The 23338-nt window shown below is 47.3% G+C and overlaps 1 protein-coding gene across 1 annotated transcript in view; it reads left to right on the forward strand.

The window, feature by feature from the left end:
- Nucleotides 1–23338, forward strand: part of LOC123755545 (frizzled-8) — a 61308-nt gene that overhangs the window by 27804 nt on the left and 10166 nt on the right. Inside the window, exons 5-7 of the mRNA XM_045738310.2 lie at nt 7849–7966; nt 12456–12589; nt 22613–22690. Coding sequence (XP_045594266.1) covers nt 7849–7966; nt 12456–12589; nt 22613–22690 — 330 coding nt within the window. The remainder of the gene's footprint in view (nt 1–7848; nt 7967–12455; nt 12590–22612; nt 22691–23338) is intronic.

The following is a 23338-nucleotide window of genomic DNA, read 5'->3' on the forward strand; positions in this document are numbered from 1 at the left end:
TGCACAGAGTTTACTTTTGACCCCCTTGAAAAGGACTGAGGCGGTTCTGTTACTCAGGTACCCCCTGAGCCATGTCAACAGTCTTCCCTTAACTCCAAAAGAGGCTAGCTGTTCTAGGATTATTTCTTTGTTTGCTGTATCAAAAGCAGTTTGGAGATCAATAAATGCCGCCTGAGAGTTTGGTCCCCCTCTGATAAAATACTCAGCAAAGCAAGTTTGTGTGCTTCTTCCAGGAAGGAAACCATACAGGTTAGGGGCAAGGTGGGGCTTGATTTGAAACATTAGTCTGTCGAGAATAATTCTCTCAAGAACTTTGCACATGCACGACGTCAGAGAAATGGGTCTAAATTTTTGTGAATTAGGCTTGGGTATGGGTATTATGAGTCCCTGTGTCCAGCGGTCAGGTAAAACACCCTGCCTTAGACTTTGATTAAACAATTCTAGCAAAGGGCTATTTGGCAGCTCAGCAAGTACTCTCATGGTGTTGTATGTGATGCCATCCTCTCCAGGAGAGGTAGCCTTACCTTTCTTGAGTGCATTTTTAATTTCAAAGGGGGTTATGCCATAGTTATCATCAGGCCCTATTTCACTACAGGCAATTTCAATATTGAAGTTACGATTTATTTTAGTACTAGCCAGACAGTTTTGCACATCTAGGGGCAGGCTGCTTATACTAGCAGTGCTTGCATATTGCTGAAGCAGCATGTCGGCATAGTCTACAGGTGAATGGTGATCAAGTTGACGACTGCTAGGACGAGAAATCTTTTTAATTTTATTCCACATTTGGGATGAGGATGTTGCATGATTGATGCCTTGCAGAAACTGTTCCCAGTGCTGGTTATACACCTGTTCCTTTAGCTCTCTAAACTCTCGGCTGGCTTTAAGAAATATGTTGAGGGTGTCAGCTGTTTTATGTGTTTTATACTGCTCAGCTAGGAATAGAACTCTGTCATGCAGGGGCATAAGGCGTGAGTCAGTGAACCACCTCTGTCCCTTCCTCATTGGTTTGGGTCTTGCGGATTTTACAACATTGTCATAAAAAGCGGTTACTTCAGTGACCAGGTCCTCATATAATGCATTGACGGTAGTAAAGCAGTAAGTGTTATACCATTCAGAAATGCGGAATTTGAAGAGCATGTGTAAATTTTCAGGGATATTAATTATTTTTTTTCCAAAGCTTAGGGGTTTGACATTATTGATAGTGTATGAACTGAATATGGCAAAATGATCACTAACTAATTCATGAACAATTGATCCTCCGACAGCATTATCAATGAGGCCGTGACCAATGACATAATCAAGCCTGCCACCCCTGAGGTGTGTGACGTTAGAGGAGTCAAAGTTGAATACGGACATGTTATTATCTCTTAAGTATTTTACAAAGACTCTGCCATTCCCGTTTGTTTTGGTGTCACCCAGGCTAGTGTGTCTAGCATTAAAATCACCCATTACAATGGTTTGAGAGCTGCTATTAATTTTTGGGAGAGAAGCTTCCACCATTTGATCACACCTTACATATACATTAACTAAGTTAAGAAACCCGGTCGCTGTAGCAATCTGAAACTGCTGATAATATGAGTCGTCACTTTTGTGGTTTTTAACATGTTTACACACTAGGTTACTTTTAACATACGTCAAGATACCGACATCATGGGAACCAACATTTGAGAAAGCTACATAACCTGAGAGTTTGGGTGGCGTTTTATTTTTTGTGTTTGCAGTGTATGGTTCCTGCAGGCACAATACATCAATGTTGTTGGCACCGATATGTCACAGCATTTCCAGGTAAACTCTACGGACAACCTTTGCCTGTTTTCAATAACCGAACAATTGGAAAAAAGGGTCAATAGACTGCCAGGGTTTTCAGGCGAATTTGGCTAGTCACAGATTTGGAATTAAGGAATTCTTATGAGGGAGTAATTTCCGAGACTTCAGAGGTTTGTTAAGCGTTCTTATGAGGAAAATAAGTAGGAAAATCTTATAGAAATTTTTTAGAAAATATCGTGTATTATAACAATTTACGGCTGTATCACCCGTAAAGACCAAAATTCTTCAGAGTCTAGTTGTTGACCTAAATTAACAACATATTAAATTGGGGAATAAGAACATATGATAGAACCTACTAAATACACTAAGATTACAAGAGGTTAGGGTTAAGGGGTTGGGGAATAAGAACAAATGATAACAAACATAATAAATACAACTTATGAGCAACTTGATGAACTTTAACAAATAACCCTTGATCTGCAAAAATGACCATTTGAGAAATTAGCCCTTGAAACGAGTAAATTCCCATATATAACAAAAATCCTTTGAAATGGTTAAACACCCAATCTTAAACAAATAACACTTGAAATGTAAAAATGTCCATTTGAGAAATTAACCCTTGAAATGAGTAAATGAATGAGACAATGATTGACGAAACACAAAAGACAAGCAGGAATAATTATGTAAGTTAGATCATGTCTGGTTGGACTAGATATGTTAGGATACATCAGTTTGGGAATGTAAGATTAAGTTAGGTAAAGCAAGTTAGGTTAGGTTATTATAGGTAAGATAAGTTACGTAAGTTAGGTTAAGCAGGTAAAGTTAGGTAAGGTAGGTTAAGCAGGATAAGTTAGGTTAAGTTATGTAAGTTAGGTAAGGTAAGGTAAGTTAGGTTAAGCAGGTTAAGTTAGGTAAGTTAGGTAAGATAGGTAAGGTAAAGTAAGTTAGGTAAGATAGGTTAGGTTAAGCTAGGTAAGGTAGGTAAGTTAGGTTAAGCAGGATAAGTTAGGTTAAGTTAGGTAAGTTAGGTAAGATAGGTAAGGTAAGGTAAGTTAGGTTAAGCAGGTTAGGTTAGGTTAAGTTATGCAAGTTAGGTTAAGCAGGTTAAGTTAGGTAAGGTAAGGTAAGTTAGGTTAAGTTAGGTAGGGTAGGTAAGTTAGGTTAGGTTAAGTTAGGTAAGGTAGGTAAGTTAGGTTAAGCAGGATAAGTTAGGTTAAGTCAGGTAAGTTAGGTAAGATAGGTAAAGTTAGGTTATGCAGGTTAAGTTAGGTAAGATAGGTAAGGTAAGGTAAGTTAAGTTAGGATAGGTAAAGTTAGGTTAAGTTAGGTAATGGAGGTAAGTTAGGTTAAGCAGGATAAGTTAGGTGAAGTTAGGTAAGGTAAGTTAGGTTAATAGGTAAAGTTAGGTTAAGAAGGTTAAGTTAGGTAATGTAGGTAAGTTAGGTAAAGCAGGATAAGTTAGGTTAAGTTAGGTAAGTTAGGTAAGATAGGTAAGGTAAGGTAAGTTAGGATAGGTAAAGTTAGGTTAAGCAGGTTAAGTTAGGTAATGGAGGTAAGTTAGGTTAAGCAGGATAAGTTAGGTGAAGTTAGGTAAGGTAAGGTAAGTTAGGTTAATAGGTAAAGTTAGGTTAAGAAGGTTAAGTTAGGTAATGTAGGTAAGTTCGGTAAAGCAGGATAAGTTAGGTTAAGTTAGGTAAGTTAGGTAAGATAGGTAAGGTAAGGTAAGTTAAGTTAGGATAGGTAAAGTTAGGTTAAGCAGGTTAAGTTAGGTAATGTAGGTAATGTAGGTAAGTTAGGTTAAGCAGGATAAGTTAGGTTAGGTTAGGCAAGTTAGGTAAGATAGGTAAGGTAAGGTAAGTTATGTTAGGATAGGTAAAGTTAGGTTAAGTTAGGTAAGTTTAGGTTAGGTTAGGTTATGTTAAGCAGGTTAAGTTAGGTAATGTAGGTAAGTTAGGTTAAGCAGGATAAGTTAGGTTAGGTTAGGTAAGTTAGGTAAGATAGGTAAGGTAAGGTAAGTTAAGTGAGGATAGGTAAAGTTAGGTTAAGCAGGTTAAGTTAGGTAATGTAGGTAAGTTAGGTTAAGCATGATAAGTTAGGTTAGGTTAGGTAAGTTAGGTAATATAGGTAAGGTAAGGTAAGTTATGTTAGGATAGGTAAAGTTAGGTTAAGTTAGGTAAGTTTAGGTTAGGTTAGGTTATGTTAAGCAGGTTAAGTTAGGTAATGTAGGTAAGTTAGGTTAAGCAGGATAAGTTAGGTTAGGTTAGGTAAGTTAGGTAAGATAGGTAAGGTAAGGTAAGTTAAGTGAGGATAGGTAAAGTTAGGTTAAGCAGGTTAAGTTAGGTAATGTAGGTAAGTTAGGTTAAGCATGATAAGTTAGGTTAGGTTAGGTAAGTTAGGTAATATAGGTAAGGTAAGGTAAGTTATGTTAGGATAGGTAAAGTTAGGTTATGCAGGTTAAGTTAGGTAAGATAGGTAAAGGTAAGGTAAGTTAAGTTAGGATAGGTAAAGTTAGGTTTAGGAACGTTACGTTAACTAAGTAACATTGGGTGGAGAGGATAGGTTACGTAGGTTTGAACAGTATAGTTCAGAGAACAGTTTTAGGGTAAAGTGACTAAGAAAATATATTTTAACAGAAGTGCAGGTTTGGTATGAAAAGCTGAACTAGTTACATTTTGGAGAGAAATTTTATGACTGAAGATGTCTTAAAGAATAACATGATGGAAGAAGGAGAGTTTCTTTGATGAACGAAGGTGTCTTAGAGAACAACTTTTTGAAGAACGAAGGTGAATTAGAGATAACTTTGATGACTCTGAGAATAACTTTGATCAACGAAGATGGATTGGAAAGTTTCTCTAATGAACGAAGGTGACTTAGAGATTAACTTTTATGATTTAGAGAACATCTTTGATGTCTTAGAGAACAACATTGATGTCTTAGAGAACAACTTTGATGACTCTGAGAATAACTTTTTTGTCTTACATAATAACTTTAGAGGTCTCTAAAAATAACTTTGATGAAAGATGATGTCTTAGATTAACTTTTGATGTCTCTTGGAATAACTTTGATGACTTTGAGAACAAGTTTGATAAACAAAGATGTTTTGGAAAGTTTCTCTGACGAACGAAGGTGACTCTGAGAATACCTTTGATGACTCTAAGATTATCTTTGATGACTTTGAGAACAAGTTTGATGACTGAGATTAATTTTAACGTCTCTTGGAATACCTTTGGTGACTCTGAGAAAATCGTTGATGACTTTGAGAATGACTTCTGAGAACCTGAGTAGTATTTTGAATGCGTCTTTGATGTAATGAAGAGTAACTTTGATGTCTTGAAGATATCTTGCAGATCAACTTTGATGACCGAGATTAACTTTTGTTGTTTTAGAGAATAACTTTTGATTGCTCTGAGAATAACTTTAGATATCTCTGAGAATAAGTTTGATGAACGAAGATATCTTACAGAGCAACTTTGATGTTTCGAAGAATAACTTTGATATCTCGAAGAGTGCGTTTGGTGTGTTTGAGAGTGTCTTTGATGCCTCGAGAGGTGTCTTTGAAGTCTTAAAGGATGTCTTTGATGTCTCAAAGGATGTCTTTGAGTGCAACTTTGGTGTCTTTGAGTAAGTCCTTGATGTATTGAAGAGTGTCTTTGATTTTTCGAAGAGTAACTTTGGTGACACAGAGAGTGTCTTTGTTGTCTCGAAGAGCACCTTTGACTATTTTTCTTACTTAACGACATATAATTTTTTACCAAAGTGCTGAAAAAAAAGTTACATTTGACTATTTTAGCTGAGGAAAGACATGAAAAATATAATGACAGTGACTATTTAGTGCTCCACAAAGTATAAATGTCAGTTAAGAACAGCGATGATAGATATCTTTGGCTATTTTTTCTTACTTGACGACATATAATTTTAGTTACGAAAGCGTTGAAAGAAGTTTCCTTGACTATTTTTTTTAGCGAAGTGAAAGGTTATTTTAGTTAAGAACTGTGTTGAACGAGGCTAATTCTGACTATTTTTTTAGTTGATTGGATAATAAGCTTAGTTGAGAAATGACGAAAGTGACTATGTTTTAGTTGATTGGATAATAAGTTTAGTTGCGAAATGACGAAAGTGACTATGTTTTAGTTGATTGGCGAAAGATTTTTAGTTAAGGAACGTTAAATAACATGTAAGGTAATGAACACAGTGAACATACGGTGAACACAGAAAACATGTAAGAAAAAGTTGATGAATAGAGTGAACATGCAGGGAATATGAACTTACAGAGAATATGAAGACATGATAAGGAACATAGGGAATACAAAGAATGAACACTGAACATGTGAAGAACAAGCTAAGAACATTGAGAACATGAATATTGAGTATAAAAGTTGTACAGAGAACATATGATGTACATGAAAACATGACAAAGAACATAGTGAACATACGGGGAAAATGGTAGAAAACAGAAAAATTGAGAAAAACAGGTGAAAAAATATGAACTGAACATGCTGCGAATACTTGCTGAACATGGAGTGAACACAGATAACATGGAAAAAATGTGAAGAACACAGCTGAATATAGAGAAAATATGCAAATACAGTATGATTATTGAAGGTTTGGATACGTTGGGGATGAGAAGGTAGGGGAGGAAAAGGGTAAGGTGATTACTCTGATAAAGAGTTAGGCTGGAAAGGGACTTGATCGGATATATTTATGTTCAATGATCTAAGACAGAGGAAATGGAGCTTGGCTAATGCCCTGATTAATTTTACTAGGTTAGAAATAAGGTGATCTTAAATCTCAGGTGATTTAGTTGGAAAATAAAGAACTTATATAAAATGAGATAAGCGGGGAACAAGAGTTGAAACTCGGTAACTGAACTGGCTTTCATTTACTATGTCTGAAAATGTAGTTGGGTGTTTAAATCTCATGGGGATTTGGACTGATAGTAATGAATTTACATGAGCGAACTTGGACAGAGGACAAGTTCTCTGTCCAAGTTCTCTCTGTCTTGGACAGAGAGAACTGTCTCTGACTAATTTTGTTAACAAAGTGGACTCTGAAGAATTTGGGCACAAACTGGTCTCTGACGAATTTTTAAAATATTACAGGACTCTGACGAATTTTGCTAGAAAACTGGACTCTGATGAATTTCTGTTGATAATTGGACTCTGATTATTTTTGGGTATAAAATGGACTCTGTCAAATTTTCGGTATAAAATTTGACTCTAATGAAAATTGATCTGAAAATGGACTCACGAAATTTGCTCACAAAGCGGACTCTAAATAATTTAGGTCAACAACTAGACTCTGAAGAATTTTGGTCTTTACGGGTGATACAGCCGTAAATTGTTATAATACACGATATTTTCTAAAAATTTTCTATAAGATTTTCCTACTTATTTTCCTCATAAGAACGCTTAACAAACCTCTGAAGTCTCGGAAATTACTCCCTCATAAGAATTCCTTAATTCCAAATCTGTGACTAGCCAAATTCGCCTGAAAACCCTGGCAGTCTATTGACCCTTTTTTCCAATTGTTCGGTTATTGAAAACAGGCAAAGGTTGTCCGTAGAGTTTACCTGGAAATGCTGTGACATATCGACCCTTTCTTTCCTAAAATTTTTATATAAGATTTTCCTACTTATTTTCTTCATAAGAACGCTTAACAAACCTCTAAAATCTCAGAAATTATGCTCCTCATAAGAATTCCTTAATCCCAAATCTGTGACTAGCCAAATTCACCTGTAAACTCCGAAGATCCACACGCGAATTTTCTGAAAAAAAAATTCCCCTGTGGCTTTTCCCCCCTACTACTTCACCTGACGGGTTCACCTGACGGGTTCACCTGACGGGTTCACATGACGGGTTCACATGACGGGTTCACATGACGGATTCACCTGACGGATTCAATTGACGGGTTCACTTGACGGGTTCACCTGACGGGTTCACTTGACGGGTTCACCTGACGGGTTCACCTGATGGGTTCACTTGACGGGTTCACCTGACGGGTTCACTTGACGGGTTCACCTGACGGGTTCACCTGACAAGTTCACCTGACGGGTTCACCTGACGGGTGTTGGTGTGGTTGCAGGCGCGGGAGGGATGCGAACAGGTGTTGGAGGAGACGGAACTCCGCTGGCCCAACAAGTTCGACTGTACACGTTTCCCAGAGCACCACGAACTGATGTGCGTCCTCACTCTCAACCATAGTAGGTCACCTGTGTGTGTGTGTGTGTGTGTGTGTGTGTGTGTGTGTGTGTGTGTGTGTGTGTGTGTGTGTGTGTGTGTGTGTGTGTGTTTGTGTGTGTGTGTGTGTGTGTGTGTGGGTGTGTGTGTGTGTGGGTGTGTGTGTGTGTGTTTGTGTGTGTGTGTGTGTGTGTGTGTGTGTGTGTGTGTGTGTGTGTGTGTGTGTGTGTGTGTGTTTGTGTGTGTGTGTGTGTATACTCACCTAGTTGTACTCACCTAGTGTCTGCAGGATCGAGCATTGACTCTTGGATCCCGCCTTTCGAGCATCGGTTGTTTACAGCAATGACTCCTGTCCCATTTCCCTATCATACCTGGTTTTAAAATTATGAAGAGTATTTGCTTCCACAACCTGTTCCTGAAGTGCATTCCATTTCTCCACTACTCTCACGCTAAAAGAAAACTTCCTAACATCTCTGTGACTCATCTGAGTTTCAAGCTTCCATCCATGTCCTCTCGTTCTGTTACTATTCCGTGTGAACATTTCGTCTATGTCCACTCTGTCAATTCCTCTGAGTATCTTATACGTTCCTATCATGTCCCCCCCTCTCCCTTCTTTTTTCTAGTGTCGTAAGGCACAGTTCCCTCAGGCGCTCTTCATACCCCATCCCTCGTAGCTCTGGGACGAGTCTCGTTGCAAACCTCTGAACCTTTTCCAGTTTCATTATATGCTTCTTCAGATGGGGACTCCATGATGAGGCGGCATACTCTAAGACTGGCCTTACGTAGGCAGTGTAAAGCGCCCTAAATGCCTCCTTACTTAGGTTTCTGAATGATGTTCTAACTTTTGCCAGTGTAGAGTACGCTGCTGTCGTTATCCTATTAATATGTGCCTCAGGAGATAGATTAGGTGTTACGTCCACCCCCAGGTCTCTTTCACGCGTCGTTACAGGTAGGCTGTTCCCCTTCATTGTGTACTGTCCCTTTGGTCTCCTATCTCCTAGTCCCATTTCCATAACTTTACATTTGCTCGTGTTGAATTCTAGTAGCCATTTCTCTGACCATCTCTGCAATCTGTTCAGGTCCTCTTGGAGGATCCTGCAATCCTCATCTGTCACAACTCTTCTCATCAACTTTGCATCATCCGCAAACATCGACATGTAGGACACTACGCCTGTAAACATGTCGTTAACATATACAAGAAATAGAATTGGTCCTAGCACCGATCCTTGTGGTACTCCACTTGTTACTGTTCGCCAGTCCGACTTCTCGCCCCTTACCGTAACTCTTTGGCTCCTTCCTGTTAGGTAGTTCCTTATCCATTCTAGGACCTTTCCCCCCACCCCCGCCTGCCTCTCGAGCTTGAACAGCAGTCTCATGTGCGGTACTGTATCAAAGGCTTTTTGGCAGTCCAGAAATATGCAGTCTGCCCAACCATCTCTGTCCTGTCTTATCCTCGTTATTTTATCATAGAATTCCAGAAGGTTTGTTAGGCACGATTTCCCTGTCCAGAACCCATGTTGATGTTTGTTCACAAACCTAATGTTCTCCAGGTGTGCAACCAGTCGTAGCCTAATTATTCTTTCCAGTATTTTACAGGGGATGCTTGTCAGTGATACAGGTCTGTAGTTAAGTGCCTCCTCCCTATCTCCTTTCTTGAAGATCGGCACGACATTTGCCTTCTTCCAGCAACTGGCCAATTCTCCTGACATAAGTGACTCATTAAAGATCATTGCCAGAGGCACGCTGAGGGCCTGTGCTGCTTCTTTTAGTATCCACGGTGATACTTTGTCTGGTCCAACTGTTTTAGTTGCATCTAGAGTTGTCAACTGTTTCATTACCTCCTCTGCTGTCACCTCTATATCTGATAGTCTTTCATCTAGGGTAACCCCTTCCAACAATGGGAGCTGCTCAGGCTCGGTAGTGAACACTCCATGGAAACTGGCATTCAGTGCCTCGCAGATTTCCTTGTCACTTTCAGTTTATGTCTTCCTTAGTCTTCCTCTGTCTTCCTTAGTCTTGTCACTTGGTCGTTCACCGACATTTTTCTTCTTATATGACTGTGTAGTAACTTAGGTTGTTTTTTCGCTTTGATTGCAATATCGTTCTCATAGTCCCTTTCCGATGTTCGTCTTATGTTAATGTAATCGTTCCTAGCTCTGTTGTATCTGCTTCTGTTGTCCTCTGTTCTTTGTCTTCTGTACTTCCTCCACTCCCGCCTGCTGGCCATTTTTGCTTCCTGACACTGTCTATTAAACCATGGGTTATTATATTCCTTCTTATTTTTTCCCTTTACCGTTGGTATAAATCTCTCTTCGGCCTCCTGGCATTTCTGTATGACTAGGTCCATCATATCTTGGACTGTTTTTCCTCTAATTTCTTCCTCCCACTGCACTTCACCCAGATAGTCCCTTATCCTCATATAGTCCCCTTTCCTGTAGTCAGCTCTCCTTTCCCAGATCTCTTGTCCCATGGTCATAAGTTTGAATTCCATCATGTAGTCAAAGACTAGGACACAATGGTCACTGGCCCCTAGAGGTATTTCATGCTCTAAATTCTCGATATCTTCTACGTTCTGGGTGAAAATCAGGTCTAATAGGCTCGGTGCATCTCCTCCTCTTTCCCTTGTGTCTTCCTTCACATGTTGTGTCAGGAAATTCCTGTCTATAACATCTACTAATTTTGCTCCCCTCGTTTCGTCCCCTCCATGGGGATTCCTTGATTCCCAATTTATCTCTCCATGATTTAGGTCCCCCATGATCAGCAGCTTCGCTCTCATTCTGTGGGCTAGTGTTGCTGCCTTCTGCAGTTCATCTATACATGCTTTGTTGTTGTCATCATACTCCTGCCTGGGTCTTCTACTGTTTGGTGGGGGATTGTAGATTACCAAGATCACAATCTTCCTCCCATCTACTGTCAGAGTTCCATGTATGAAGCTTGTGCACTCATTGGTAACTCGATTTCCCAGGTCTTCAAACTTCCATTTCCGCTTTATTAGGAGTGCTACTCCCCCTCCCTGTCTCTGTGTCCTCTCTTTTCGTATCACCTGGTACCCTTCAGGAAAGATTGCATCTGAGATCATGTCATTAATTTTAGTTTCCACAATTGCAACTATGTCAGGATCTGCTTCACTCACTCTTTCTTTTATCTCTTCTGCTTTATTAGATACCCCATCATCATTGGTGTACCAAACCTTGAGATTCTTCATGGAAACTCTTGTACCAGAGTTCTCCCTTTCTCTGGGGGTCTGGGGGGATCTGGGGGATGTCTGGGGGGTGACTGGGGGCAGAGGGGATCTGGGGGATCTGGGGGGTGTCTGTGTGTGTGTGTGTGTGTGTGTGTGTTTATTTTGTGCAAGTACTGATCTTTTTGGCATATATATATATATATATATATATATATATATATATATATATATATATATATATATATATATATATATATATATGTCGTACCTAGTAGCTAGAACGCACTTCTCAGCCTACTATGCAAGGCCCGATTTGCCTAATAAGCCAAGTTTTCCTGAATTAATATATTTTCTCTAATTTTTTTCTTGTGAAATGATAAAGTTACCCATTTCATTATGTATGAGGTCAATTTTTTTTTATTGGAGTTAAAATTAACGTAGATATATGACCGAACCTAACCAACCATACCTAACCTAACCTAACCTATCTCTATAGGTTAGGTTAGGTTAGGTACCCGAAAAAGTTAGGTTAGGTTAGGTTAGGTAGGTTAGGTAGTCGAAAAACAATTAATTCATGAAAACTTGGCTTATTAGGCAAATCGGGCCTTGCATAGTAGGCTGAGAAGTGCGTTCTGGCTACTAGGTACGACATATATATATAAAAGAATCCCTCTTAATGGTACCTTTGTCAATAGCAGAATGATTGCAAGGAGAGGAGGAAGGAAGTAAGTTATACACAGCAGCCGTGGGAAACAGGAAACTAGGAGAGGATGGAGGATTTTTGACCTTAGAAACGCATACGAGCGAAAAGCGACGATCTTTGTAGGAGGACAAGATGCCCCTTCATCAAAATCAGGACGGTTTACTAGTCAACTGATTGAAAGGAAAAGAGCTGTAGTTGTAATAGGTATTAACGTATTGAGAAATATATCTATATTCTCATTTAATTGGGAACGGACACAAGATACCAAGACAAGTAAAAACACCAAATAAAATTGGTGTTTTCCAACCATTCCTGCAATTGGTTCCAGGCAAGAAGAGTGGAAATCTAAGGACAGATTTGCAGTGATAGTGACAGGATGGGGTCGATGGAGAGGGCTGAACAATGTATGGAGAATCCGGCTAGGCTGATACAACAAAGATGGAGAGCGACTGGTAAAGATAGTATCCACGAACGAGGCCACACAAAAATAAATTCTAGCAAAATGCAATCTGCATAATATAATGGATTCACCCTCCCACTCTCTCTCACACAGTTAGTGTGGCAATCTGCACACTTTCCCTCATTCTCCCACAAGAAGCATGACGTGCTCCACCCTCCTCCACAGGTAGCGTGACCACCTCCACCACCAGTAGTCCCGCCCTGACCCTGCCCCCAGCGGGCACCAGGACGGACCTCACACCATACCCGGTGGCCCAGCAGCTCACACAGTGCTCCTCCAACGTTGACTGTATCCTCGAGGTAAGTGTCAACATTATATCCATTTATTTTTGTTTACACAAGGGGAATGTACAGGAGTACAGACGGCTTCTACCTCCTGTTACCAGGCTGAGAGCTTTCTCTTCCCATGGCTCATGGTAAGCCTTACCCTACTGGTAAGGCTTATCCCAGGAACACAACCCACCAGTCGGTTTACAGTCAGGTCCGCAATTACTGCTGAGTGAACAAAGTCGAACTGTTAAAGATTGGTGCCCAGCCAATCATCCCAAGTCAGGGCTCGAACCCAGACAAAATGGCTCACAAGGGCCAAGACAAATGCACTACTACGCGGCAGCTGCGAACTTCCATTACTTATTTGTCTCAACTATTATGTTTCGTTATTTATTTCTTAATAATTATTCTCTACATTTATTCGTTTCATATATACAGTTTCAGTCACAGTCCCCAACCGTCCCTGACAGTCACCAACCTTCCCTGACAGTCACCAGCCTTCCCTGACAGTCACCAGCCTTCCCTGACAGTCCCCAGCCTTCCCTGACAGTCACCAACCTTCCCTGACAGTCACCAGCCTTCCCTGACAGTCACCAGCCTTCCCTGACAGTCCCCAGCCTTCCCTGACAGTCCCCAGCCTTCCCTGACAGTCCCCAGCTTTCCCTGACAGTCACCAGCCTTTCCTGACAGTCCCCAGCCTTCCCTGACAGTCACCAGCCTTCCTGACAGTCCCCAGCCTTCCCTGACAGTCACCAGCCTTCCCTGACAGTCCCCAGCCTTCTCTGACAGTCCCCAGCCTTCCCTGACAGTCACCAGCCTTCCCTGACAGTCCCCAGCCTTCCCTGACAGTCACCAGCCTTCCCTGACAGTCACCAGCCTTCCCTGACAGTCACCAGCCTTCCCTGACAGTCACCAACCTTCTCTGACAGTCACCAACCATCCCTGACAGTCACCAGCCTTCCCTGACAGTCACCAGCCTTCCCTGACAGTCACCAACCATCCCTGACAGTCAGCAACCATCCCTGACAGTCACCAACCATCCCTGACAGTCACCAACCTTCCCTGACAGTCACCAACCATCACTGACAGTCACCAACCATCCCTGACAGTCCCCAACCTTCCCTGACAGTCACCAACCATCCCTGACAGTCACCAACCATCCCTGACAGTCACCAGCCTTCCCTGACAGTCACCAACCATCCCTGACAGTCACCAACCTTCTCTGACAGTCACCAACCATCCCTGACAGTCACCAACCTTCCCTGACAGTCGCCAGCCTTCCCTGACAGTCACCAGCCTTCCCTGACAGTCACCAGCCTTCCCTGACAGTCACCAACCATCCCTGACAGTCACCAACCTTCCCTGACAGTCACCAGCCTTCCCTGACAGTCACCAGCCTTCCCTGACAGTCACCAGCCTTCCCTGACAGTCACCAGCCTTCCCTGACAGTCACCAACCATCCCTGACAGTCACCAACCTTCCCTGACAGTCACCAGCCTTCCCTGACAGTCCCCAGCCTTCCCTGACAGTCCCCAGCCTTCCCTGACAGTCACCAGCCTTCCCTGACAGTCCCCAGCCTTCCCTGACAGTCACCAGCCTTCCCTGACAGTCACCAGCCTTCCCTGACAGTCACCAACCTTCCCTGACAGTCACCAGCCTTCCCTGACAGTCACCAGCCTTCCCTGACAGTCCCCAGCCTTCCCTGACAGTCCCCAGCCTTCCCTGACAGTCACCAGCCTTCCCTGACAGTCCCCAGCCTTCCCTGACAGTCACCAGCCTTCCCTGACAGTCACCAACCTTCCCTGACAGTCACCAGCCTTCCCTGACAGTCGCCAACCATCCCTGACAGTCACCAACCATCCCTGACAGTCCCCAACCGTCCATGACAGTCCCCAACCATCCCGGACAGTCACCAACCATCTCTGACAGTCCCCAACCATCCCTGACAGTCCCCAACCATCCCTGACAGTCACCAACCATCCCTGACAGTCACCAACCATCCCTGACAGTCACCAACCATCCCTGACAGTCACCAGCCTTCCCTGACAGTCACCAACCATCCCTGACAGTCACCAACCATCCCTGACAGTCCCCAACCGTCCCTGACAGTCACCAACCATCCCTGACAGTCACCAGCCTTCCCTGACAGTCGCCAACCATCCCTGACAGTCACCAACCATCCCTGACAGTCACCAACCTTCCCTGACAGTCACCAACCATCACTGACAGTCACCAACCATCCCTGACAGTCCCCAACCATCCCTGACAGTCACCAACCATCCCTGACAGTCACCAACCATCCCTGACAGTCACCAACCATCCCTGACAGTCACCAACCATCCCTGACAGTCACCAGCCTTCCCTGACAGTCACCAACCATCCCTGACAGTCACCAACCATCCCTGACAGTCACCAACCATCCCTGACAGTCACCAACCATCCCTGACAGTCACCAACCATCCCTGACAGTCACCAACCTTCTCTGACAGTCACCAACCATCCCTGACAGTCACCAGCCTTCCCTGACAGTCACCAACCTTCCCTGACAGTCACCAAACATCCCTGACAGTCACCAACCATCCCTGACAGTCACCAACCATCCCTGACAGTCACCAGCCTTCCCTGACAGTCACCAGCCTTCCCTGACAGTCACCAACCTTCCCTGACAGTCACCAACCTTCCCTGACAGTCACCAACCTTCCCTGACAGTCACCAACCTTCCCTGACAGTCACCAATCTTCCCTGACAGTCACCAGCCGTCCCTGACAGTCACCAACCGTCCCTGACAGTCACCAACCATCCCTGACAGTCACCAGCCTTCCCTGACAGTCACTAGCCTTCCCTGACAGTCACCAACCTTCCCTGACAGTCACCAACCTTCCCTGACAGTCACCAGCCTTCCCTGACAGTCACCAGCCTTCCCTGACAGTCACCAACCTTCCCTGACAGTCACCAACCTTCCGTGACAGTCCCCAACCGTCCCTGACAGTCACCAACCATCCCTGACAGTCCCCAGCCTTCCCTGACAGTCACCAACCGTCCCTGACAGTCACCAGCCTTCCCTGACAGTCACCAGCCTTCCCTGACAGTCACCAGTCTTCCCTGACAGTCCCCAACCGTCCCTGACAGTCACCAACCGTCCCTGACAGTCCCCAACCTTCCCTGACAGTCACCAACCGTCCCTGACAGTCACCAACCATCCCTGATAGTCACCAACCATCCCTGACAGTCACCAACCTTCCCTGACAGTCACCAACCTTCCCTGACAGTCACCAGCCTTCCCTGACAGTCCCCAGCCTTCCCTGACAGTCCCCAGCCTTCCCTGACAGTCCCCAGCTTTCCCTGACAGTCACCAGCCTTTCCTGACAGTCCCCAGCCTTCCCTGACAGTCACCAGCCTTTCCTGACAGTCCCCAGCCTTCCCTGACAGTCACCAGCCTTCCCTGACAGTCCCCAGCCTTCTCTGACAGTCCCCAGCCTTCCCTGACAGTCACCAGCCTTCCCTGACAGTCCCCAGCCTTCCCTGACAGTCACCAGCCTTCCCTGACAGTCACCAGCCTTCCCTGACAGTCATCAGCCTTCCCTGACAGTCACCAACCTTCTCTGACAGTCACCAACCATCCCTGACAGTCACCAGCCTTCCCTGACAGTCACCAGCCTTCCCTGACAGTCACCAACCATCCCTGACAGTCAGCAACCATCCCTGACAGTCACCAACCATCCCTGACAGTCACCAACCTTCCCTGACAGTCACCAACCATCACTGACAGTCACCAACCATCCCTGACAGTCCCCAACCTTCCCTGACAGTCACCAACCATCCCTGACAGTCACTAACCATCCCTGACAGTCACCAACCATCCCTGACAGTCACCAACCATCCCTGACAGTCACCAACCTTCTCTGACAGTCACCAACCATCCCTGACAGTCACCAACCTTCCCTGACAGTCGCCAGCCTTCCCTGACAGTCACCAGCCTTCCCTGACAGTCACCAGCCTTCCCTGACAGTCACCAACCATCCCTGACAGTCACCAACCTTCCCTGACAGTCACCAGCCTTCCCTGACAGTCACCAGCCTTCCCTGACAGTCACCAGCCTTCCCTGACAGTCACCAGCCTTCCCTGACAGTCACCAACCATCCCTGACAGTCACCAACCTTCCCTGACAGTCACCAGCCTTCCCTGACAGTCCCCAGCCTTCCCTGACAGTCCCCAGCCTTCCCTGACAGTCACCAGCCTTCCCTGACAGTCCCCAGCCTTCCCTGACAGTCACCAGCCTTCCCTGACAGTCACCAGCCTTCCCTGACAGTCACCAACCTTCCCTGACAGTCACCAGCCTTCCCTGACAGTCACCAGCCTTCCCTGACAGTCCCCAGCCTTCCCTGACAGTCCCCAGCCTTCCCTGACAGTCACCAGCCTTCCCTGACAGTCCCCAGCCTTCCCTGACAGTCACCAGCCTTCCCTGACAGTCACCAACCTTCCCTGACAGTTACCAGCCTTCCCTGACAGTCGCCAACCATCCCTGACAGTCACCAACCATCCCTGACAGTCCCCAACCGTCCATGACAGTCCCCAACCATCCCGGACAGTCACCAACCATCTCTGACAGTCCCCAACCATCCCTGACAGTCCCCAACCATCCCTGACAGTCACCAACCATCCCTGACAGTCACCAACCATCCCTGACAGTCACCAACCATCCCTGACAGTCACCAGCCTTCCCTGACAGTCACCAACCATCCCTGACAGTCACCAACCATCCCTGACAGTCCCCAACCGTCCCTGACAGTCACCAACCATCCCTGACAGTCACCAGCCTTCCCTGACAGTCGCCAACCATCCCTGACAGTCACCAACCATCCCTGACAGTCACCAACCTTCCCTGACAGTCACCAACCATCACTGACAGTCACCAACCATCCCTGACAGTCCCCAACCATCCCTGACAGTCACCAACCATCCCTGACAGTCACCAACCATCCCTGACAGTCACCAACCATCCCTGACAGTCACCAACCATCCCTGACAGTCACCAGCCTTCCCTGACAGTCACCAACCATCCCTGACAGTCACCAACCATCCCTGACAGTCACCAACCATCCCTGACAGTCACCAACCATCCCTGACAGTCACCAACCATCCCTGACAGTCACCAACCTTCTCTGACAGTCACCAACCATCCCTGACAGTCACCAGCCTTCCCTGACAGTCACCAACCTTCCCTGACAGTCACCAAACATCCCTGACAGTCACCAACCATCCCTGACAGTCACCAACCATCCCTGACAGTCACCAGCCTTCCCTGACAGTCACCAGCCTTCCCTGACAGTCACCAACCTTCCCTGACAGTCACCAACCTTCCCTGACAGTCACCAACCTTCCCTGACAGTCACCAACCTTCCCTGACAGTCACCAATCTTCCCTGACAGTCACCAGCCGTCCCTGACAGTCACCAACCGTCCCTGACAGTCACCAACCATCCCTGACAGTCACCAGCCTTCCCTGACAGTCACTAGCCTTCCCTGACAGTCACCAACCTTCCCTGACAGTCACCAACCTTCCCTGACAGTCACCAGCCTTCCCTGACAGTCACCAGCCTTCCCTGACAGTCACCAACCTTCCCTGACAGTCACCAACCTTCCGTGACAGTCCCCAACCGTCCCTGACAGTCACCAACCATCCCTGACAGTCCCCAGCCTTCCCTGACAGTCACCAACCGTCCCTGACAGTCACCAGCCTTCCCTGACAGTCACCAGCCTTCCCTGACAGTCACCAGTCTTCCCTGACAGTCCCCAACCGTCCCTGACAGTCACCAACCGTCCCTGACAGTCCCCAACCTTCCCTGACAGTCACCAACCGTCCCTGACAGTCACCAACCATCCCTGATAGTCACCAACCATCCCTGACAGTCACCAACCTTCCCTGACAGTCACCAACCTTCCCTGACAGTCACCAGCCTTCCCTGACAGTCCCCAGCCTTCCCTGACAGTACCCAGCCTTCCCTGACAGTCCCCAGCTTTCCCTGACAGTCACCAGCCTTTCCTGACAGTCCCCAGCCTTCCCTGACAGTCACCAGCCTTTCCTGACAGTCCCCAGCCTTCCCTGACAGTCACCAGCCTTCCCTGACAGTCCCCAGCCTTCTCTGACAGTCCCCAGCCTTCCCTGACAGTCACCAGCCTTCCCTGACAGTCCCCAGCCTTCCCTGACAGTCACCAGCCTTCCCTGACAGTCACCAGCCTTCCCTGACAGTCATCAGCCTTCCCTGACAGTCACCAACCTTCTCTGACAGTCACCAACCATCCCTGACAGTCACCAGCCTTCCCTGACAGTCACCAGCCTTCCCTGACAGTCACCAACCATCCCTGACAGTCAGCAACCATCCCTGACAGTCACCAACCATCCCTGACAGTCACCAACCTTCCCTGACAGTCACCAACCATCACTGACAGTCACCAACCATCCCTGACAGTCCCCAACCTTCCCTGACAGTCACCAACCATCCCTGACAGTCACTAACCATCCCTGACAGTCACCAACCATCCCTGACAGTCACCAACCATCCCTGACAGTCACCAACCTTCTCTGACAGTCACCAACCATCCCTGACAGTCACCAACCTTCCCTGACAGTCGCCAGCCTTCCCTGACAGTCACCAGCCTTCCCTGACAGTCACCAGCCTTCCCTGACAGTCACCAACCATCCCTGACAGTCACCAACCTTCCCTGACAGTCACCAGCCTTCCCTGACAGTCACCAGCCTTCCCTGACAGTCACCAGCCTTCCCTGACAGTCACCAGCCTTCCCTGACAGTCACCAACCATCCCTGACAGTCACCAACCTTCCCTGACAGTCACCAGCCTTCCCTGACAGTCCCCAGCCTTCCCTGACAGTCCCCAGCCTTCCCTGACAGTCACCAGCCTTCCCTGACAGTCCCCAGCCTTCCCTGACAGTCACCAGCCTTCCCTGACAGTCACCAGCCTTCCCTGACAGTCACCAACCTTCCCTGACAGTCACCAGCCTTCCCTGACAGTCACCAGCCTTCCCTGACAGTCCCCAGCCTTCCCTGACAGTCCCCAGCCTTCCCTGACAGTCACCAGCCTTCCCTGACAGTCCCCAGCCTTCCCTGACAGTCACCAGCCTTCCCTGACAGTCACCAACCTTCCCTGACAGTTACCAGCCTTCCCTGACAGTCGCCAACCATCCCTGACAGTCACCAACCATCCCTGACAGTCCCCAACCGTCCATGACAGTCCCCAACCATCCCGGACAGTCACCAACCATCTCTGACAGTCCCCAACCATCCCTGACAGTCCCCAACCATCCCTGACAGTCACCAACCATCCCTGACAGTCACCAACCATCCCTGACAGTCACCAACCATCCCTGACAGTCACCAGCCTTCCCTGACAGTCACCAACCATCCCTGACAGTCACCAACCATCCCTGACAGTCCCCAACCGTCCCTGACAGTCACCAACCATCCCTGACAGTCACCAGCCTTCCCTGACAGTCGCCAACCATCCCTGACAGTCACCAACCATCCCTGACAGTCACCAACCTTCCCTGACAGTCACCAACCATCACTGACAGTCACCAACCATCCCTGACAGTCCCCAACCATCCCTGACAGTCACCAACCATCCCTGACAGTCACCAACCATCCCTGACAGTCACCAACCATCCCTGACAGTCACCAACCATCCCTGACAGTCACCAGCCTTCCCTGACAGTCACCAACCATCCCTGACAGTCACCAACCATCCCTGACAGTCACCAACCATCCCTGACAGTCACCAACCATCCCTGACAGTCACCAACCATCCCTGACAGTCACCAACCTTCTCTGACAGTCACCAACCATCCCTGACAGTCACCAGCCTTCCCTGACAGTCACCAACCTTCCCTGACAGTCACCAAACATCCCTGACAGTCACCAACCATCCCTGACAGTCACCAACCATCCCTGACAGTCACCAGCCTTCCCTGACAGTCACCAGCCTTCCCTGACAGTCACCAACCTTCCCTGACAGTCACCAACCTTCCCTGACAGTCACCAACCTTCCCTGACAGTCACCAACCTTCCCTGACAGTCACCAACCTTCCCTGACAGTCACCAGCCGTCCCTGACAGTCACCAACCGTCCCTGACAGTCACCAACCATCCCTGACAGTCACCAGCCTTCCCTGACAGTCACTAGCCTTCCCTGACAGTCACCAACCTTCCCTGACAGTCACCAACCTTCCCTGACAGTCACCAGCCTTCCCTGACAGTCACCAGCCTTCCCTGACAGTCACCAACCTTCCCTGACAGTCACCAACCTTCCGTGACAGTCCCCAACCGTCCCTGACAGTCACCAACCATCCCTGACAGTCACCAGCCTTCCCTGACAGTCACTAGCCTTCCCTGACAGTCACCAACCTTCCCTGACAGTCACCAGCCTTCCCTGACAGTCACCAACCATCCCTGACAGTCCCCAGCCTTCCCTGACAGTCACCAACCGTCCCTGACAGTCACCAGCCTTCCCTGACAGTCACCAGCCTTCCCTGACAATCACCAGTCTTCCCTGACAGTCCCCAACCGTCCCTGACAGTCACCAACCGTCCCTGACAGTCCCCAACCTTCCCTGACAGTCACCAACCGTCCCTGACAGTCACCAACCATCCCTGATAGTCACCAACCATCCCTGACAGTCACCAACCTTCCCTGACAGTCACCAACCTTCCCTGACAGTCACCAGCCTTCCCTGACAGTCACCAACCTTCCCTGACAGTCACCAGCCTTCCCTGACAGTCACCAACCTTCCCTGACAGTCCCCAACCGTCCCTGACAGTCACCAACCGTCCCCTGACAGTCCCCAACCGTCCCTGATAGTCACCAACCGTCCCTGACAGTCACCAACCATCCCTGACAGTCACCAACCATCCCTGACAGTCACCAACCGTCCCTGACAGTCACCAACCTTCCCTGACAGTCACCAACCTTCCCTGACAGTCACCAACCTTCCCTGACAGTCACCAATCTTCCCTGACAGTCACCAGCCGTCCCTGACAGTCACTAGCCTTCCCTGAGTCACCAACCTTCCCTGACAGTCACCAACCTTCCCTGACAGTCACCAACCGTCCCTGACAGTCCCCAACCGTCCCTGACAGTCACCATCCTTCCCTGACAGTCACCAACCGTCCCTGACAGTCCCCAACCGTCCCTGACAGTCACCAACCGTCCCTGACAGTCACCAACCGTCCCTGACAGTCCCCAACCGTCCCTGACAGTCACCAACCGTCCCTGACAGTCACCAGCCTTCCCTGACAGTCACCAACCATCCCTGACAGTCACCAACCGTCCCTGACAGTCACCAACCGTCCCTGACAGTCCCCAACCGTCCCTGACAGTCCCCAACCGTCCCTGACAGTCCCCAACCGTCCCTGACAGTCACCAGCCTTCCCTGACAGTCACCAACCATCCCTGACAGTCCCCAACCGTCCCTGACAGTCACCATCCTTCCCTGACAGTCACCAACCGTCCCTGACAGTCCCCAACCGTCCCTGACAGTCCCTAACCGTCCCTGACAGTCACCAGCCTTCCCTGACAGTCACCAACCATCCCTGACAGTCACCAGCCTTCCCTGACAGTCACCAACCATCCCTGATAGTCACCAACCTTCCCTGACAGTCACCAGCCTTCCCTGACAGTCCCCAACCTTCCCTGACAGTCACCAGCCTTCCCTGACAGTCACCAACCATCCCTGACAGTCCCAATGCGTCCCTGACAGTCACCAATCTTCCCTGACAGTCACCAATCTTCTCTGACAGTCACCAACCTTCCCTGACAGTCACCAACCATCCCTGACAGTCCCCAAGCGTCCCTGACAGTCACCAACCATCCCTGACAGTACCCAAGCGTCCCTGACAGTCACCAACCATCCCTGACAGTCCCCAAGCGTCCCTGACAGTCACCAACCTTCTCTGACAGTCACTAACCATCCCTGACAGTCCCAAACCGTCCCTGACAGTCACCAACCTTCCCTGACAGTCACCAGTCTTCTCCACTGTTGCAGAGGTCGGTGTGTCGTGGTGGTGAGTGCGTGTGTGAGTACCCCCGCACTTGGGGTCCGTCAGGCTGTGAGGACTCACAGGTGAGGCCACAGAATACACACATACAGCCACAGTTAAAGTCACAGAACACACATCTAGCCACAGTTAGAGTCACAGAACACACATCTAGCCACAGAACACACACATCTAGCCACAGTTAAAGCCACAGAGCACACATCTAGCCACAGTTAAAGTCACAGAACACACATCTAGCCACAGTTAAAGTCACAGAACACACATCTAGCCACAGTTAGAGTCACAGAACACACATCTAGCCACAGTTAAAGTCACAGAACACACATCTAGCCACAGTTAAAGCCACAGAACATACATCTAGCCACAGTTAAAGTCACAGAACACACATCTAGCCACAGTTAAAGTCACAGAACACACATCTAGCCACAGTTAGAGTCACAGAACACACATCTAGCCACAGTTAAAGTCACAGAACACACATCTAGCCACAGTTAAAGCCACAGAACATACATCTAGCCACAGTTAAAGTCACAGAACACACATCTAGCCACAGTTAAAGCCACAGAACACACATCTAGCCACAGTTAAAGTCACAGAACACACATCTAGCCACAGTTAAAGCCACAGAACATACATCTAGCCACAGTTAAAGTCACAGAACACACATCTAGCCACAGTTAAAGCCACAGAACACACATCTAGCCACAGTTAAA

The sequence above is a fragment of the Procambarus clarkii genome, chromosome 20 (assembly GCF_040958095.1).
Source record: "Procambarus clarkii isolate CNS0578487 chromosome 20, FALCON_Pclarkii_2.0, whole genome shotgun sequence".
Taxonomy (NCBI): Eukaryota; Metazoa; Arthropoda; class Malacostraca; order Decapoda; family Cambaridae; genus Procambarus; species Procambarus clarkii.